This window comes from Oncorhynchus tshawytscha, linkage group LG31 (genome assembly GCF_018296145.1).
Source record: "Oncorhynchus tshawytscha isolate Ot180627B linkage group LG31, Otsh_v2.0, whole genome shotgun sequence".
Classification (NCBI taxonomy): domain Eukaryota; kingdom Metazoa; phylum Chordata; class Actinopteri; order Salmoniformes; family Salmonidae; genus Oncorhynchus; species Oncorhynchus tshawytscha.
In genome coordinates, this window is record NC_056459.1 from 3,705,884 (window position 1) to 3,724,275 (window position 18,392).

Genomic DNA, 18,392 nt, shown 5'->3' on the forward strand with positions numbered 1-18,392 from the left:
AGACTGACAGCTCCGTGCAGACTGGCAGCTCCGTGCAGACTGGCAGCTCCGTGCAGACTGGCAGCTCCATGCAGACTGGCAGCTCCATGCAGACTGGCTGCTCCATGCAGACTGGCTGCTCTATGCAGACTGACATCTCTGGCTGCTTCATGCAGACTGACAGCTCTGGCTGCTCCATGTAGACTGGCTGCTTCATGCAGACTGGCAGCTCGGGCTGCTTCATGTAGACTGACAGCTCTGGCTGCTCCATGCGGACTGACAGCTCTGGCTGCTCCATGTAGACTGGCTGCTTCATGCAGACTGGCAGCTCGGGCTGCTTCATGTAGACTGACAGCTCTGGCTGCTCCATGCGGACTGACAGCTCTGGCTGCTCCATGCGGACTGACAGCTCTGGCTGCTCCATGCGGACTGACAGCTCTGGCTGCTCCATGCGGACTGACAGCTCTGGCTGCTCCATGCGGACTGACAGCTCTGGCTGCTCCATGCAGACTGACAGCTCTGGCTGCTCCATGTAGACTGGCTGCTTCATGCAGACTGGCAGCGCGGGCTGCTTCATGTAGACTGACAGCTCTGGCTGCTTCATGCAGACTGGCAGCTCTGGCTGCGCTGAACAGGCGGGAGACTCCGGCAGCGCTGGAGATGAGGAAAGCTCCGACAGCGCTAGATAGGCGGGAGACTTCGGCAGCGCAGGAGAGGAGAAAGGCTCCGACAGCGCTGGAGAGGCGAGGCGCACTGTAGGCCTGATGCGTGGTGCTGGTACTGGTGGTACTGGACCGAGGACACGCACAGGAAGCCTGGTGCGGGGAGCTGCTACCGGAGGGCTGGGGTGTGGAGGTGGTACTGGATAGACCGGACCGTGCAGGCGCACTGGAGCTCTTGAGCACCGAGCCTGCCCAACCTTACCTGGTTGAATGCTCCCGGTTGCCCTGCCAGTGCGGCGAGGTGGAATAGCCTGCACTGGGCTATGCAGGCGAACCGGAGACACCGAGCGCAAGGCTGGTGCCATGTAAGCCGGCCCAAGGAGACGCACTGGGGACCAGATGCGTAGAGCCGGCTTCATGGCATTTGGCTCGACGCTCAATCTAGCCCGGCCGATACGCGGAGCTGGAATATACCGAACCGGGCTGTGCACCCGCACTGGAGACACCGTGCGCTCCACAGCATAACACGGTGCCTGCCCGGTCTCTCCAGCCCCCGGTAAGCACAGGGAGTTTGCGCAGGTCTCCTACCTGGCATAGCCATACTCCCTGTAAGCCCCCCCAAGAAATTTTTGGGGCTGACTCTCGGGCTTCCATCCGCTCTGCCGTGCTAGCTCCTCATAATGCCGCCTCTCTGCTTTTGCTGCCTCCAGCTCGGCTTTGGGGCGACAATAATCTCCAGGCTCATTCCAGGGTCCTTTACCGTCCAATTCCTCCTCCCATGTCCATAACTCCAGGTGGTGCAACCTCTCCCACTGTAGCTGCTGCTGCTCCTGCTGCTGCTGCCTCTGTTGCCTCTTCTCCTGTTGCTCCTTTGGGCGGCTACACTCCCTGGTTTAGCCCAGGGTCCTCTCCCGTCGAAGATCTCCTCCCATGACCAGAAATCCTTGGTGAGCATCTCCTTTTTCGGCTGCTCCTGCCTGTTGACACGCCGCTTGGTCCGTTGGTGGTGGGTGATTCTGTAACGGTTTTCTAGTGGTGATGAAAGAGAGTCGGACCAAACTGCAGCGTGTCGATTGCGATCCATGTTTAATATAACAAAAAACACGAACTTACAAAAAACAATAAACGAAACCGAAACAGCCTATCTGGTGCAAACTAACAACGAGTACACATAGGACACTAAGGACAATCACCCACGACAAACTCAAAGAATATGGCTGCCTAAATATGGTTCCCAATCAGAGACAACGATAAGCATCTGCCTCTGATTGAGAACCACTCCAGACAGCCATAGACTTTGCTAGACAACCCACTAAGCTACAATCCCAATACCACCACCAAAACCCCAAGACAAACACACCACAATTACAAAAACCCCATGCCACACCCTGGCCTGACCAAATACATAAAGATGAACACAAAATACTTTGACCAGGGCGTGACAGCTCCACACCACCCAGCAGGAGACCTGAGTATCCCATTTGTAGGTCCATTTGTGCACCTTCAGGATTATTCACTGCACGTGTACGGCGGTATTTTGTAACTGGGGGATACATTCTGTACAACCTAACCTGACCTCTGTATCAAATCATTACCATAATGCTTAGACTGCAGTTTCTTACTTTTTAAAAGTTATTTTCCCTTTTATTACTGTATTTATCACTAGATTAAATATTCTCTCTGTTTGACAAAAATGAATTGGAGTGGAACTAATTGCTCCTGTTGTCTTGTTTCCAGGAGGAAGAAAGACGACAATGTCACCATAGACACGATATGCCACAACCCAGCCCATAAGCTGCATGGTCTGGTGCTGGAGGACTATAACAACAGCAAGTGTGAGATGAGGGAGAGGAATAACATGGGCTCCCAGTTCTTCATCTGCTCCTGCTCCGAGGACGAGTGCAACGACCACCTTTTCTTCACCCCCTGTGAGTCCCTATGTAGGGTTATGTCACCTGTTGTGCAGTGCTATGTCACCTGTTATGTCATGCCTTTTGTTAGCATTATGATTGGTCAAACGAGTGCAACAAACATGTCTTCTTCACCTTCTGTGAGTCCCTATGTGATGCTATGTCACCTGTTATGTCATGGCTGATTGTGTTATGTAGGCTAGCTATTACAATTGATCATATCGTTCACCAACACTTTTGACGTAACTCACGCATGTTCTTCTACCATATGTTGTAATAAACACTTATGCAATTCCTTATTAGGTTATCATGTAAGGTGTCACACATGAATGCTGACGTGTGTGTACTGTTGTACACCCACCAAATAAAAGATTGCAAACAGGTTTCGCATCGCCGAGGCCTTTTGGCTGTAGTCTTTCGTTACAATTTTGGAATCAAATGTATTTTGACTACAGCATCCAAGCAGTAATAACACAGAGATACATTTTCCAGACTTTACTTTCCGGAGCCCAAAGTTAAAAGCATCCCGCACGCCGGGAACATCGATGTCATGGAAATACATTTCCCCTCACTGCGGAAGATGGATAGCTCTGCTGCACACGGTCTAACTTCATGTTCACCACATAACAATGAATGGTGAAAAACAGCTCGTGCATGTATTAATACAATTGATATACTCAAACCTGGCCCTAAGTGGGGTTAGTAACTAGGAAGCTTTCGTTTGTGGGCTGTATCTACTGAGAGATGGCAGAGGCACAGGGACAGGTTTGTTGTGACGGATCTCCTCTCTCTCGCTCTTCGAAAAAGAAAACAAACTCCGCTGAGGCCACGTTGGAAGATTTCAGACGTGGTTTCCTGTCTAAAAAAAAGGAGCGAGTGAGTGAGGGCTTGACGGGTACTTGCTGTTCTGTATGCACAGAAACATTCGTAGACATACAAACACACACAAATGCACACGCACACACACACGCGCGCACACACACACAATCCTCCACTGCCAAACATGTTCCTAATATCTCTGTCTGTATTTATAGAACCCCAGCAGCACTTGTCACAGTCTGCCTGTTCAGACAACGTGTTAAGGACTCATTTACGACCCTTTAAATCCTAACTGATCTGGGATCTGGAATTGCGCGTGACATGTTGTGTTTTATTATGTTTTTACGAGACTTCTGCCATCCCCAGAAATAGGATCATAAACATAGCATAAACATAAACGTTCACCAGATTACTCTGTCTAGCAGACACCGACATCACTCCTTAAAAGTATAAGAATCAGACATAGACTAGGTCTATAAAGGGAACACAATATGTGGTTGACTGGGGCATGGTTCAGCCTATTTGTGTGTTTAACAGACCAGCAAGCTAACTTCAGCTTCGTAGCTTCGAGATGCTTACTGACATTCCTCATGGAAATTTGCTGGAAAGGAGCAGGCTACGTTGCGCGTAGCAAGATGCTCTGAGACGATATAGCTACTTCCTATTGATTTCCTAGTGTATCTCATATAGTCCTTTGTGGTCATTGTTTTTTATGCAGTGGGCTCTTAAGTTCAATAAACAAACAGACAATTATTTGATATTCACCTTCATGGCCAGTCCAGCTACTCATAGTGAGTGAAAAGGTCATTGTGAAAATATGCTCAAGTTTTAGAGTAGATTATGATGGCTGAAGACTTCTAATAATTGTAGAGGTGGATAATTTTAAAAGTATTGTAGAATATACCTAACTAGGGGGTGGGCCTACTGTATGTTACAGAATAGGTATATTCTACAATATTTATACTGAATAGGCAATGTATTGTATAACTAATCTATAACATCTACCTTTGTCTCTTTTTCTCTCGTCTTTCCTCTCCACCCTAGACTCCCTAGACTCCCAGGTGGTGTCGGTGATCCTGGTCAGCCTGGTTCCTCTGCTGGTTCTGGCCGTGCTGGTCATCACATCCTTCTATTGGTACCGCATCTACCACCAGCGCCGCGCCGGTGCCAAGCGCAAGAAGACGCCGCTCGACTTCAGTGATGCCCACGCCATCATGATGGACGACGACGGCTCGGACAGCAGCTCCACGCACGCCAACAACCTCAACCACAACACGGAGCTCCTCCCCATCGAGCTGGACGCCCAGGTGGGAAAGGGCCGCTTCGCCGAGGTCTACAAGGCCAAGCTGAAGCAGGGCGCCACGGGGGCTGGCGAACACTTCGAGACCGTTGCCGTCAAAATTTTCGCAGACGAGGAATATGCCTCGTGGAAGAACGAGAAGGACATCTTCTCGGACGCCGACCTGCGCCACGAGAACGTCCTGCACTTCCTGACCGCAGAGGACCACAAGGTGGAGAAACAGTATTGGCTGATCACGGCCTACCACCCCCGGGGCAACCTCCAGGAGTACCTGACGCGCCACGTCATCAGCTGGGACGACCTGTGGGTGCTGGGCGGGTCGCTGGCAAGGGGCGTGGCCCACCTACATAGTGACCACACGTTGTGTGGACGCTACAAGGTGCCCATTGTCCACCGGGACATCAAGAGCTCCAACATCCTGGTGAAGGGGGACCTCACCTGTGTCCTGTGTGACTTCGGACTGGGTCTGCGTCTGGACAACTCGCTGTCTGTGGACGAGCTGGCCAACAGTGGACAGGTACAGGTTCTTCTCTCCTGTCTCTCCTTTCAACTCACGGTGCATCCAAAATGTTACCATATTGCCTATGATTAGTGCACTATATAGGGAATAGGGTGCCATTTCAGACTGGCTTACTTACTCATGGGGGCTCCTCTTCTGGACAACAGATTAGTAATATCCATAGAGCAAGTGCTGCTCTGCCTTTTTGTTTTATTACAGTAACTAGGCAAACAGGCCTGATGGAGTTCTAATAGAACCATTAGACTGTTGTACAGCAGTAGGACAGGGTCATTGTGTCTTTGTTATGAAACGTAGTCATCGTGAGTGTAACGGTTCTCTTGTGGTGGACCAAAATGCGGCGTGTAGATTGCGATCCATGTTTAATAAACAAACGTAAAAACACAAATCAATACAAACACTACAAAACAAAGAACGTAAATGAACGTAACGAAAACCGAAATAGTCCTATCTGGTGCAAACACAGAGACAGGAACAATCACCCACAAACACACAGTGAAACCCAGGCTACCTAAATATGGTTCCCAATCAGAGACAATGACTAACACCTGCCTCTGATTGAGAACCATATCAGGCCAGACATAGAAATAGACAAACTAGACATGAAACATAGAATGCCCACCCAGCTCACGTCCTGACCAACACTAAAACAAGGAAAACACATACGAACGATGGTCAGAACGTGACAGTGAGCTTCTTTAGAGGGTGCCCCTTTGGTGTTTAATGCACCCATTGTCTCTTCGTAGTGTCTTATAATACAGTGGGGGGAAGAAACAGGGAAGACATGTATCCGACCAGGCTGTCAGTTAAAATTGCAGTTGAATTGTAGTGGTACATGGTACTGTACAGTACTACCTCTGGAAGCAATCATGCATATTCTACTGTAAATAGCATTAGAATTGAGTAGAATATAACAGAACAGAATATAATAGAACAGAACAAAACAGAGTAGAATAGAAAATAATAGAATAGAACAGAATATAATAGAACAGAACAGTTTTGATAATGATCCACTGAATAGGCTAACATCTTGTCCTTATTGGTCTTACCCTACAGGTGGGCACTGCCAGGTACATGGCCCCTGAGGTGCTGGAGTCCAGAATCAACCTGGAAAACATTGAGTCGTTCAAGCAGACAGACGTTTACTCCATGGCCCTGGTACTGTGGGAGATCACCTCCAGGTGCAATGCCATTGGAGGTAAAGTAACACCACATGACGTCTGACCAATCATGTGACTGAGCTGCTTTAGACTGTAGCCAATTGATTTTAATTTGTGACCTTGTGTAAGTGATATAGAGTAGGTGTACCTCTCCGTAAAAGGTGCCCGCAATTGTAGTCACACATTCCTGAAAGTCCTTCAGGACCGTGACAAAATGTCTGTAAAAAATACAGGTGTTCACTGTTAAATAATCACAGGTTTGTTTATCTGAAGTTATTCATGACTAGGGCTGTTACGGTGACCGTATTCTCACCACACCGGCAATCACAAGTCAGGGCGGCAGTCAAATTCCACATGACCGTTTTGTCACGGTAATTAGGCTTCTCCAAGCTCTGATGCTGCTGATGGTAGGTTACTAATGACCAAACTTGCTAACTGCCAAGTACTCAGCACTCTATTGTCCCTCTAATCACTCTGACACCAATAAAAATGTAGTCGAAAATCGAATCAAACAATTAATGACGGCCCATGAGCTCATGTTGCGCAACATTTCTATAGGCTATGCAATTGCGTGAGGAAACAGAGGGATGGCCTTCATTAAAAAGAGGAGGATCCCATCAACTTTCAATAGGCTAGGCGTACTATATTTCTTTCTCAACTTTCCTAATATGAAGCACATTGCTTCTCTTTACAACAGGAGTGCAGCCTACCTGGCTGGCATGAAAATAAACCGTGGGAATAGTGTCCTCCATTCACTATTTAAATATACTGGAGGTGCATGATAGAGAAGTACATGATAATGGTCCATTCTAAATCAATTTCACTTATATATCATTTAGTATATGTAAAGACAAGATTAAATCAATAATAGTCTGATGGGTCACAATATTAGCCTGTCACTTGAGATATGATGATATATTATCCCTTGTGAATGATGTCCAGCTTAAGGCAAGGAACAGCGCATGCCTTTTTTAAGAAACTTTTTCAAATCAAAATCAGCAGAAGTCATATACAAAAACCCAGCCTAAAACCCCAAACAGCAAGCAATGCAGATGTAGAAGTTTTCCCGCTGGCTAGGAAAAACTCTAGAAAGGCAGGAATCTAGGAAGAAAGCTCTAGGCTCTGAGGGGTGGCCAGTCCTCTACATGGCCATTAATTCCAGATTGTTCTTCAAGATGTTCAAACGTTGATAGATTACCAGCAGGGTTAAATTATAATCATAGTGGTTGTAGAGGGTGCAACAGGTCAGCACCTCAGGAGTAAATGTCAGTTGGCTTTTCATAGCCAAGCATTCAGAGGTCAAGACAGCAGGTGTGGTCGAGAGAGAGCCGAAAACAACAGGTCCTTGACAAGGTAGCACATCCTGTGAACAGGTCAGGGTTCCGTAGCCGCATTATGAACAGTTGAAACTTGAGCAGCAGCACGGCCAGGTGGACCGGGGACACCCAGGAGCCATGATCCTAGGGCTCAGGTCCTCTGGGAGGGAAGGATAGAGAGAGAGAGAGAGAGAGAATTATAGGGAGCATAATTAAGGTCACACAGGAAACCAGATAAGACGGGAATTACACTAGATATAACATAGACTATTGCAGCATAGATACTGGAGGCTGAGACAGAGGGGGGGGTCGGGAGAATAGGGCCCCGTCCAACGATACCCCCGGACCGGGCCAATCCAGGATATAAGCCCACCCACTTTGCCAAATCACAGTTCCCACACCACTCGAGGGATATCAACAGACCACCAATTTACTACCCTGAGACAAGGATGAGTATAGCCCACTAATATCTCCCCCACGGCAAGAGTCCGAGTGGGTGCAAAACCGGACATGATGATCACGTCAGTGACTCAACCCACTCAAGTGTCACACCCCTCCTAGGGACAGCATGGAAAAGCACTAGTAAGCCAGTGACTCAGCTCCTGTAATAGGGTCAGGGTCAGAGGCAGAGAATCCCAGTGGAGAGAGGGGAGCTGGCCAGGCAGAGAATGCAAGGGTGGTTTGTCACTCTAGGACCTTTCCGTTCACCTTCGTACACCTGGACCAGGCTACACTAGGACCTACTGAAGAGATGAGTCTTCAGTAAAGACTTCTGCGTCTCTCACATGGACAGGCAGACCATTCCATAAAAATTGAGCTCTATAGGAGAAAGCACGGCCTCCAGCTGTTTGCTTAGAAATTATAGGGAAAATAAAGAGGCCTGTGTCTTGTGATCGTAGCATACGTGTAGGTATGTATGGCGGGAAGAAATTGGAGAGATACAGTTGAAGTTGGAAGTTTACCTACACTTAGGTTTGCAGTCATTAAAACTCATTTTTAACCACTCCACAAATTTCTTGTTAACAAACTCTAGTTTTGGCAAGTCGGTTAGGACATCTACTTTGTGCATGACAAGTTTTCCAACAATTGTTTACAGACAGATTATTTCACAATTCACTGTATCACAATTCCAGTGTGTCAGAAGTTTACATACACTAAGTTGACTGTGCCTTTAAAACTTCTTATGGCTTAGATCCCGCTAACGGGATCGATGTGACAACTGCCAGTGAAAGTGCAGGGCGCCAAATTCAAAACAACAGAAATTCCATAATTAAAATTCCTCAAACATACAAGTATTTTACACCATTTTAAAGATAAACTTGTTGTTAATCCCACCACAGTGTCCGATTTCAAAAATGATTTACGATGAAAGCACACCAAGCGATTATGTTAGGTCTGCACCGAGTCACAGAAAAACACAGCCATTTTTCCAGCCAAAGAGAGGAGTCACAAAAGCAGAAATAGAGATAAAATTAATCACTAACCTTTGATGATCTTCATCAGATGACATTCATAGGACTTCATGTTACACAATACATGTATGTTTTGTTCGATAAAGTTCATATTTATATCCAAAAATCTCAGTTTACATTGGCGCGTTACGTTCAGTAATGTTTTGCTTCCAAAACATCCGGTGATTTTGCAGAGAGCCACATCAATTTACAGAAATACTCATCATAAATGTTGATGAAAATACAAGTGTTATGCATGGAACTTTAGATAAACTTCTCCTTAATGCAACTGCTGTGTCAGATTTCAAAAAAGCTTTACGGAAAAAGCACACCATGCAATAATCTGAGTACAGCGCTCAGAGACCAAAACAAGCCATACAGATATCCGCCATGTTATGGAGTCAACAGAGGTCAGAAATAGCATTATAAATATTCACCTTTGATGATCCTCATCAGAATGCACTCCCAGGTCTCCCAGTTCCGCAATAAATGTTTGATTTGTTCAATAAAGTCCATCATTTATGTCCAAATACCTCCTTTTTGTTTGCGCGTTTAGTGCACAATCCAAACTCACGAGGTGCGAAAAGTCATATTACAGTTCGTAGAAACATGTCAAACGAAGTACAGAATCAATCTTTAGGATGTTGTTGTCATAAATCTTCAATAATGTTTCAACAGGAGAATTCCCTTGTCTGTAGAAATGCAATGGAATGCAGGTCGCTCTCACGTGAGCGCGCGTGATCAGCTCATGGCACTCTGCCAGACCCCTGACTCAATCAGCTCTCATTCCCCCCTCCTTCACACTAGAAGCCTCAAACAACGTTCTAAAGACTGTTGACATCTAGTGGAAGCCTTAGGAAGTGCAATATGTCCCATAGACACTGTATAGTCGACAGGCAATGACTTGAAAAACTACAAACCTCAGGTTTCCCACTTCCTGGTTGGATTTTTTGTCAGGTTTTTGCCTGCCATATGAGTTCTGTTATACTCACAGACATCATTCAAACAGGTTTAGAAACTTCAGAGTGTTTCCTATCCAAATCTAATTGTCAGGCATATGTGTATAGGTGGCAGGGAAGTCAGGCGCAGGAGAGTCAAACGGAGTGTAAAATGGAGTCTTTTAATAATGTCATAGTAACATGCTCCATAACACTAAACAGGAAAAAGAACATAAACAAATATGGGTACGAAGACCCGTCGCGCACCTATACAACAAAAACACTACACTGACAAACAATCTCTGACAAAGACATGAGGGGAAACAGAGGGTTAAATACACAACAGGTAATGAATGGGATTGAAAACAGGTGTGTGGGAAGACAAGACAAAACCAATGGAAAATGAAAAATGGATCAATGATGGCTAGAAGACCGGTGACGTCGAACGCCGAGCACCGCCCGAACAAGGAGAGGCAACGACTTCGGAAGAAGTCGTGACAGTACCCCCCCCTGACGCGCGGCTCCAGCAGCGCGTCGACACCGGCCTCGGGGACGACCCGGAGGGCGAGGTGCAGGGCGATCCGGATGGAGACGGTGGAATTCTGATAACATGGAAGGATCTAACACGTCCTCCACCGGAACCCAGCATCTCTCCTCCGGCCCGTACCCCTCCCAGTCCACGAGGTACTGAAGGCCCCTCGCCCGACGTCTCGAATCCAAAATGGATCGAACAGAGTACGCCGGAAACCCCTCGATGTCTAGAGGAGGCGGAGGAACATCACGCACTTCAGCCTCCTGGAGCGGGCCAGCCACCATCGGCCTGAGGAGAGACACATGGAACGAGGGGTTAATACGGTAATTAGTGGGCAGTTGTAACCTATAACATACCTTGTTCATTCTCCTCAGGACTTTAAACGGCCCCACAAACCGCGGACACAGCTTCCAGGAGAGCAGGCGGAGGGGCAGGTTTCGGGTCGAGAGCCAGACCCTGTCCCCTGGTGCGAACACTGGGGCCTCACTGCGGCGACGGTCTGCGCCAATTTTCTGGCGCCTTATGGCACGCTGAAGGTGGACGTGGGCTGCCTCCCAGGTTTCCTCAGTGTGCCGAAACCAATTGTCCACCGCAGGGGCCTCGGTCTGGCTCTGATGCCAAGGAGCCAGAACCGGCTGATACCCTAATACACATTGAAAAGGAGTAAGGTTAGTGGAGGAGTGACGTAGCGAGTTCTGAGCCATCTCTGCCCAGGGCACGAACTTCGCCCACTCCCCCGGCCGATCCTGGCAATAAGACCGCAGAAACCTACCCACATCCTGGTTAACTCTCTCCACCTGCCCATTACTCTCGGGGTGAAAACCTGAGGTAAGACTAACCGAGATCCCCAGACGCTCCATGAACGCCTTCCAGACCCTTGATGTGAACTGGGGACCCCGATCAGACACTATATCCTCAGGCACCCCATAGTGCCGGAAAACGTGTGTAAATAGGGCCTCTGCAGTTTGTAAGGCCGTAGGGAGACCGGGCAAAGGGAGGAGACGACAGGACTTTGAAAACCGATCCACAACGACCAGGATCGTGGTGTAACCCTGTGAAGGTGGAAGATCAGTCAAAAAATCCACCGACAGGTGCGACCACGGCCGTTGAGGAACGGGTAGAGGTTGTAGCTTACCTCTGGGCAGGTGTCTAGGAGCCTTGCACTGGGCGCAAACCGAGCAGGAAGTAACATAAATCCTCACGTCCTTAGCTAAAGTGGGCCACCAGTACCTCCCTTCAAGACAGCGCATCGTCCGACCTATCCCAGGATGACCAGAGGAGGGTGACGTGTGAGCCCAATAGATCAATCGGTCGCGGACAGCAGATGGAACGTACAGACGACCAGCTGGACACTCAGGGGGAGAGGGCTCTGCACGTGACGCCCGCTCAATGTCCGCGTCCAGCTCCCACACTACAGGCGCCACCAGACACGAAGCTGGGAGTATGGGAGTGGGATCCATGGATCGCTCCTCTGTGTCATACAGCCGAGACAATGCGTCTGCCTTAACGTTCTGGGAGCCTGGTCTGTAAGAAAGAGTAAACACAAAACGAGTGAAAAACATGGCCCACCTTGCCTGGCGAGGATTCAATCTCTTCGCCTGCCGGATGTACTTCAGATTGCGGTGGTCAGTCCAGATGAGAAAAGGGTGTTTCGCCCCCTCAAGCCAATGCCTCCACACCTTCAAGGCTTCTACGACAGCTAACAGCTCTCGGTTCCCCACATCATAGTTTCGCTCCGCCGGGCTGAGCTTCTTCGAAAAGAAAGCACAGGGGCGAAGCTTCAGTGGCGTACCCGAACGCTGAGAGAGCACTGCTCCTATCCCAGCTTCGGATGCGTCCACCTCCACTATGAATGGCAAAGAGGGATCCGGATGAGCCAGCACAGGCACCGAGGTAAACAGAGTCTTCAGGTGCTTCAAAGCCCTGTTCGCCTCAGCCGACCACCGCAAGCGCACCGGGCCCCCCTTTAGCAGTGAGGTAATGGGAGCTGCCACCTGACCAAAACCCCGGATAAACCTCCGGTAGTAATTGGCAAACTCCAAAAAACGCTGCAACTCCTTTACCGTGGTTGGAGTCGGCCAATTACGCACGGCTGTAATGCGGTCGCTCTCCATCTCCACTCCTGAAGTGGAAATCCGATGCCCTAGGAAGGAGATGGATTGTTGGAAGAACAAGCATTTCTCAGCCTTGACATATAGATCATGCTCCAACAGGCGACCAAGCACCCTGCGCACCAGGGACACATGCTTGGCGCGTGTAGCAGAGTATATCAGAATATCATCTATATACACCACTACACCCTGCCCGTGCAGGTCCCTGAAGATCTCATCTACAAATGATTGGAAAACTGATGGAGCATTCATCAACCCATATGGCATGACAAGGTACTCATAATGACCTGAGGTGGTGCTAAATGCCGTCTTCCACTCATCACCCTTCCGAATACGCAACAGATTGTACGCACTCCTGAGATCCAATTTTGTGAAAAAACGTGCCCCGTGCATTAACTCAATAACCGTATTAATCAGAGGTAGCGGGTAACTATATTTCACTGTGATTTTATTCAGACCTCGATAATCAATGCACGGGCGTAAACCGCCATCCTTTTTTTTTCACAAAAAAGAAACTCGAAGAGACGGGTGAAATGGATGGCTGAATGAACCCCTGATGCAGAGATTCAGAGACATATGTCTCCATAGCCTCCGTCTCCGCTTGCGACAGGGGATACACGTGATTCTTGGGATATGCAGCGTCTACTAGGAGATCTATCGCACAATCCCCCCGTCGATGGGGTGGTAATTGAGTCGCCTTCTTTTTACAGAAGGCGAGAGCCAAATCGGCATATTCGGGGGGAATGCGCACGGTGGAGACCTGGTCTGGACTTTCCACCGTAGTGGCACCAACGGAAACCCCTAAACACCTACCTGAGCATTCTCGCGACCACCCCGTGAGAGCCCTCTGTGGCCAAGAAACAGTGGGGTTATGGCAAGCTAACCAGGGTAGGCCTAGCACCACAGAATACGCAGGAGAATCGATAAGGAAAAGACTAATCTTCTCCTTGTGACCCTCCTGCGTTATCATACACAAAGGTGCGGTTACCTCCCTGATAAACCCTGACCCTAATGGTCGACTATCTAAGGCATGAATAGGGAAAGGCATATCCACAGGAACAATAGGGATCCCTAAACTATGAGCTAGACTTTTATTAATGAAATTCCCAGCCGCACCTGAATCTACTAGCGCCTTACTGGGAATGCAGTGAAAAATCAGGAAAAGAGACCGAGACAAACATTAGTGCTGCAGAGGGCTCTGGATGAGAATGGTGCCTACTCACCTGGGGTGATGCCAGAATGCCCTGCCTGCCTTCTCTATTCCCAGAGGAACCAACCCGGCACCGACCAGCAGTGTGCCCTCTGCGACCATGAATGGTGCTCGAGCGGGAACCCCCTCCGGTCTCCCTGCGCACCATCCCTCCCAATTCCATAGGTTCGGGAGAGAGGGTGTGAGAGGATGGAACAACCAGACCCCGATCTAGACGTCCACGAGTAGCCAGCATGTTGTCCAGCTTGATGGACATGTCCACCAGCTGGTCGAAGGTGAGGGTGGTGTCTCTACAGGCCAGCTCCCGACGGACGTCCTTGCGTAGACTACAACGGTAATGGTCGATCAGGGCCCTGTCGCTCCATCCAGCGCCGGCAGCCAAGGTCCTAAACTCCAAAGCAAACTCCTGTGCACTCCTCGTCTCCTGCCTCAGATGATAGAGGAGCTCCCCCACTGCTTTGCCTTCAGGTGGATGATCGAATACTATCCGGAATTGGCGGGTGAACTCCTCAAAATGGTCCAACGCCGCATCCTCCCTTCTACACACAGCGCTGGCCCATTCCAGGGCTTTCCCGGTGAGGCATGAGACGAGGGCGTAACTCTTCTCACGGTCAGATGGTACTTGGGAGGCCGTGGCTAGATATAAGTTCAGCTTAAGGAGGAAACCCTGGCAGCCGGCAGTATCTCCGTTGTATCCCGTGGGTAGGGATAAATGGATCTTCGATTCCGGAGAGGAAAAAACGTTCAAGGGAGATTCCGGTTGTGGTGGTGGTGGCGCTGGAGAAACTCCCTGTCTCTCCCAGCGATCCATATTCTGGACAATGCAATCCATGACGGAGCTTATACAGTCAAGCTCCCTCGCTTGTTCCTGAACGCGTTCCTCCAGCTCCATGAGCATAGTGTCCTCTCCTGCTGACTTCATATTGTTGGTCAGAGATTCTGTCAGGCATATGTGTATAGGTGGCAGGGAAGTCAGGCGCAGGAGAGTCAAATGGAGTGTAAAATGGAGTCTTTTAATAATGTCATAGTAACATGCTCCATAACACTAAACAGGAAAAAGAACATAAACAAATATGGGTACGAAGACCCGTCGCACACCTATACAACAAAAACACTACACTGACAATAAACAATCTCTGACAAAGACATGAGGGGAAACAGAGGGTTAAATACACAACAGGTAATGAATGGGATTGAAAACAGGTGTGTGGGAAGACAAGACAAAACCAATGGAAAATGAAAAATGGATCAATGATGGCTAGAAGACCGGTGACGTCGAACGCCGAGCACCGCCCGAGCAAGGAGAGGCAACGACTTCGGCAGAAGTCGTGACACTAATACTAAGAATTTGCATATGTTAGCAACTGGGCCTGAGTAGCAGGCAGTTTACTCTGGGCACCTTATCCATCCAAGCTACTCAATACTGCCCCCAGCCATAAGAAGTTAAACAGCTTGGAAAATTCCAGAAAATTATGTCAAGGCTTTAGAATCTTCTGATAGGCTAATTGATATCATTTGAGTCAATTGGAGGTGTGCCTGTGGATGTATTTCAAGGCCTACCTTCAAACTCAGTGCCACTTTGCTTGACATCATGGGACAATCAAAAGAAATCAGCCAAGACCTCAGAAAAAAAACTGTAGACCTGTAGATCTGGTTCATCCTTGGGAGCAATTTCCAAATGCCTGAAGGTACCACGTTCATCTGTACAAACAATAGTACACAAGTATAAACACCATGGGACCACGCAGCTGTCATACCGCTCAGGAAGGAGACGCGTTCTGTCTCCTAGAGATGAACGTACTTTGGGGTGAAAAGTGCAAATCAATCCCAGAACAACAGCAAAGGACCTTGTGAAGATGCTGGAGGAAACAGGTACAAAAGTATCTATATCCACAGTAAAACAAGTCCTATATTGACATAACCTGAAAGGCCGCTCAGCAAGGAAGAAGCCACTGCTCAAATTCCGCCAATAAAAAGCCAGACTATGGTTTGCAACTGCACATGGGGACAAAGATCTTACTTTTTGGAGAAAAGTCCTATGGTCTGATGAAACACAAATAGAACTGTTTGGCCATAATGATCATTGTTATGTTTGGAGGAAAAAGGGGGAGGCTTGCAAGCCAAAGGACACCATCCCAACCGTGAAGCACGGTGGTGGCAGCATCATGTTGTGGGGGTGCTTTGCTGCAGGAGGGACTGGTGCACTTCACAAAATAGATGGCATCATGAGGGAGGAAAATTATGTGGATATATTGAAGGAACATCTCAAGACATCAGTCAGAAAGTTAAAGCTTGGTCGCAAATGGGTCTTCCAAATGACCCCAAGCATACTTCCAAAGTTGTGGAAAAATGGCTTAAGGACAACAAAGTCAAGGTATTGGAGTGGCCGTCACAAAACCCTGACCTCAATCCCATAGAAAATTTGTGGGCATAACTGAAAAAGCGTGAGCATACTATTGTTTGTACAAATGAACGTGGTACCTTCAGGCGTTTGGAAATTGCTCCCAAGGATGAACCAGCTCTGTCAGGAGGAATGGGCCAAAATTCCCCCAACTTATTGTGGGAAGCTTGTGGAAGGCTTCCTGAAACGTTTGACCCAAGTTAAACAATTTAAAGGCAATGCTACCTTGAAATCAGACCAAGCCTCAACAGGAAGCCAGGGTTGAGAGGCTAGCACTGGATTAATATAATCAAATTCTGTGGGTTCTAGTCAAGATTCTAGCAGCCGTATTTAGCATTAACTGAAGTTTATTTAGTGTTTTATCCTGAAGAGTAGAGCATTGCAGTAGTCTAATCTAGGAGTGACAAAAGCATAGATTAGCTTTCTGCACAATTTTTGTACAAAAAAGTTTCCGATTTTTGCAATGTTACGAAGATGGAAAAGCTGTCCTTAAAATGTTCTTGGTATATTCGTCAAAAGAGAGATCAGGGTCCAGAGTAATGCCGAGGTCCTTCAAAGTTTTATTTGAGACAACTGTACAACCATCAAGATGAATTGTCAGATCCAACAGCAGAGTCACACACCTCATGTAGCCTAGCCCATCGGCCTATATGTTTTGATAACTTCTTAAAATTAAACACATTCATCTGCTTTACAACGGGTTTAGAGCCTAACTGGTATACACATGCAGCGCGTGAGTTTTAAGTTTTGGAGGGGGGGGGGGAAATTCACCATAAATATGCACCTTTATAATAAAAACATTACATGCATAATTGCATTTGCACTCACTTTATAGAATGGTGTTTTCCTGCTAATGGAACAGTTGCGCTTATAGCCTACGGCCGTGTACAACTAAAGTGACATAAATAACTCTAAATGAAGCATGTAGAAGTACCTGTTTCTTTGTTAACCGCTCAACACAGAATAGCCGCCCTCAAATCGTTTGGAGACATTGTATTCTTCATACTATAAAATAATGCCACAGATTTGTATTTATATTCTTGTACCCCTTTTTCAATGTTGACTCATTGCTGCAACTCTCCAACGGGCTCGGGAGAGGTGAAGGTTGAGTCATGTCTCCTCCGAAACATGACCCGCCAAACCGTGCTCCTTAATCCGGAAGCCAGCTTTACCAATGTGTCGGAGGAAACACTGTTTAACTGACGACGTAATCATCCTGCAGGCACCCGGCCCGCCACAAGGAGTCGCTAGAACGTACTGAGCCAAGTAAAGCCCCCTCGGCCAAACCCTCCCCTAACACAGATGACTGTGGGCCAATTGTGAGCCACCCTATGGGACTCACGGTCACGGCCGGTTGTGACACAGCCCGGGATCAAACCCGGGTCTGTAGTGACGCCTCAAGCAGTGCCTTAGACCGCTGCACCACTCGGGAGGCCAATGCCATGGAATTCTAAGCAAATCTTACCTGCTAAATGATGAACTAGTATAGCCCACAGCCATATGGCATAGCCAGATCAGGGCCTAACATAAGGACAACTCAGAGTATGCTATTCTGTTCTTCTGTAATAGACTACATTTTCTTCATATCATATTTCTTCAGACTAGTCTAAAATAAATAAGGGATTTATTGTGATGGTGTAGGCTATATTTCATGGATTTATTAAGACTTTAAAATGTAGATGTTCCAAAGGTCTGCATCAGTGGCTTGTAGGCTGTGCGTGGAAGCCAGAAAATGCTACATTTGTTTATGTTAATTAATGGTAAATGACCTTGAGACCAGCAGTTATTTGCTTGACAATCACCGGCTGACAAAATGTCATGATGTCCACAGCACTACTCATGACTGCTTAAAGGGGCAATCGGCAATCGCTACATCCATTTTACCCATTGATTCTTGAAGAATATAACTTCTGTCTCATGAGCGTAGTTCAACAAGCCAAAATATAAGCTTGTTTTACTCCAATGTTTGTAAACAAGTTAATGTAAACAAACACTATATAGCCTAAAAAATGGTCAGTCCTTGCATCCATAGGTCTTTCTATGAATTTAGGAGTCGTTACATTTCTTCAGTCCCATCCCTTAGCTT

The 18,392-nt window shown here is 47.6% G+C and overlaps 1 protein-coding gene across 2 annotated transcripts in view; it reads left to right on the forward strand.

Moving 5' to 3' along the window:
• The window catches only part of LOC112229968 (TGF-beta receptor type-2), a 39,614-nt gene that overhangs the window by 8,827 nt on the left and 12,395 nt on the right, over positions 1-18,392 (forward strand). For both annotated transcript variants that reach the window (XM_024396139.2, XM_024396138.2), the window contains exons 3-5: positions 2,379-2,569; positions 4,415-5,187; positions 6,244-6,385. In XM_024396139.2, coding sequence (XP_024251907.2) covers positions 2,379-2,569; positions 4,415-5,187; positions 6,244-6,385 — 1,106 coding nt within the window. The remainder of the gene's footprint in view (positions 1-2,378; positions 2,570-4,414; positions 5,188-6,243; positions 6,386-18,392) is intronic.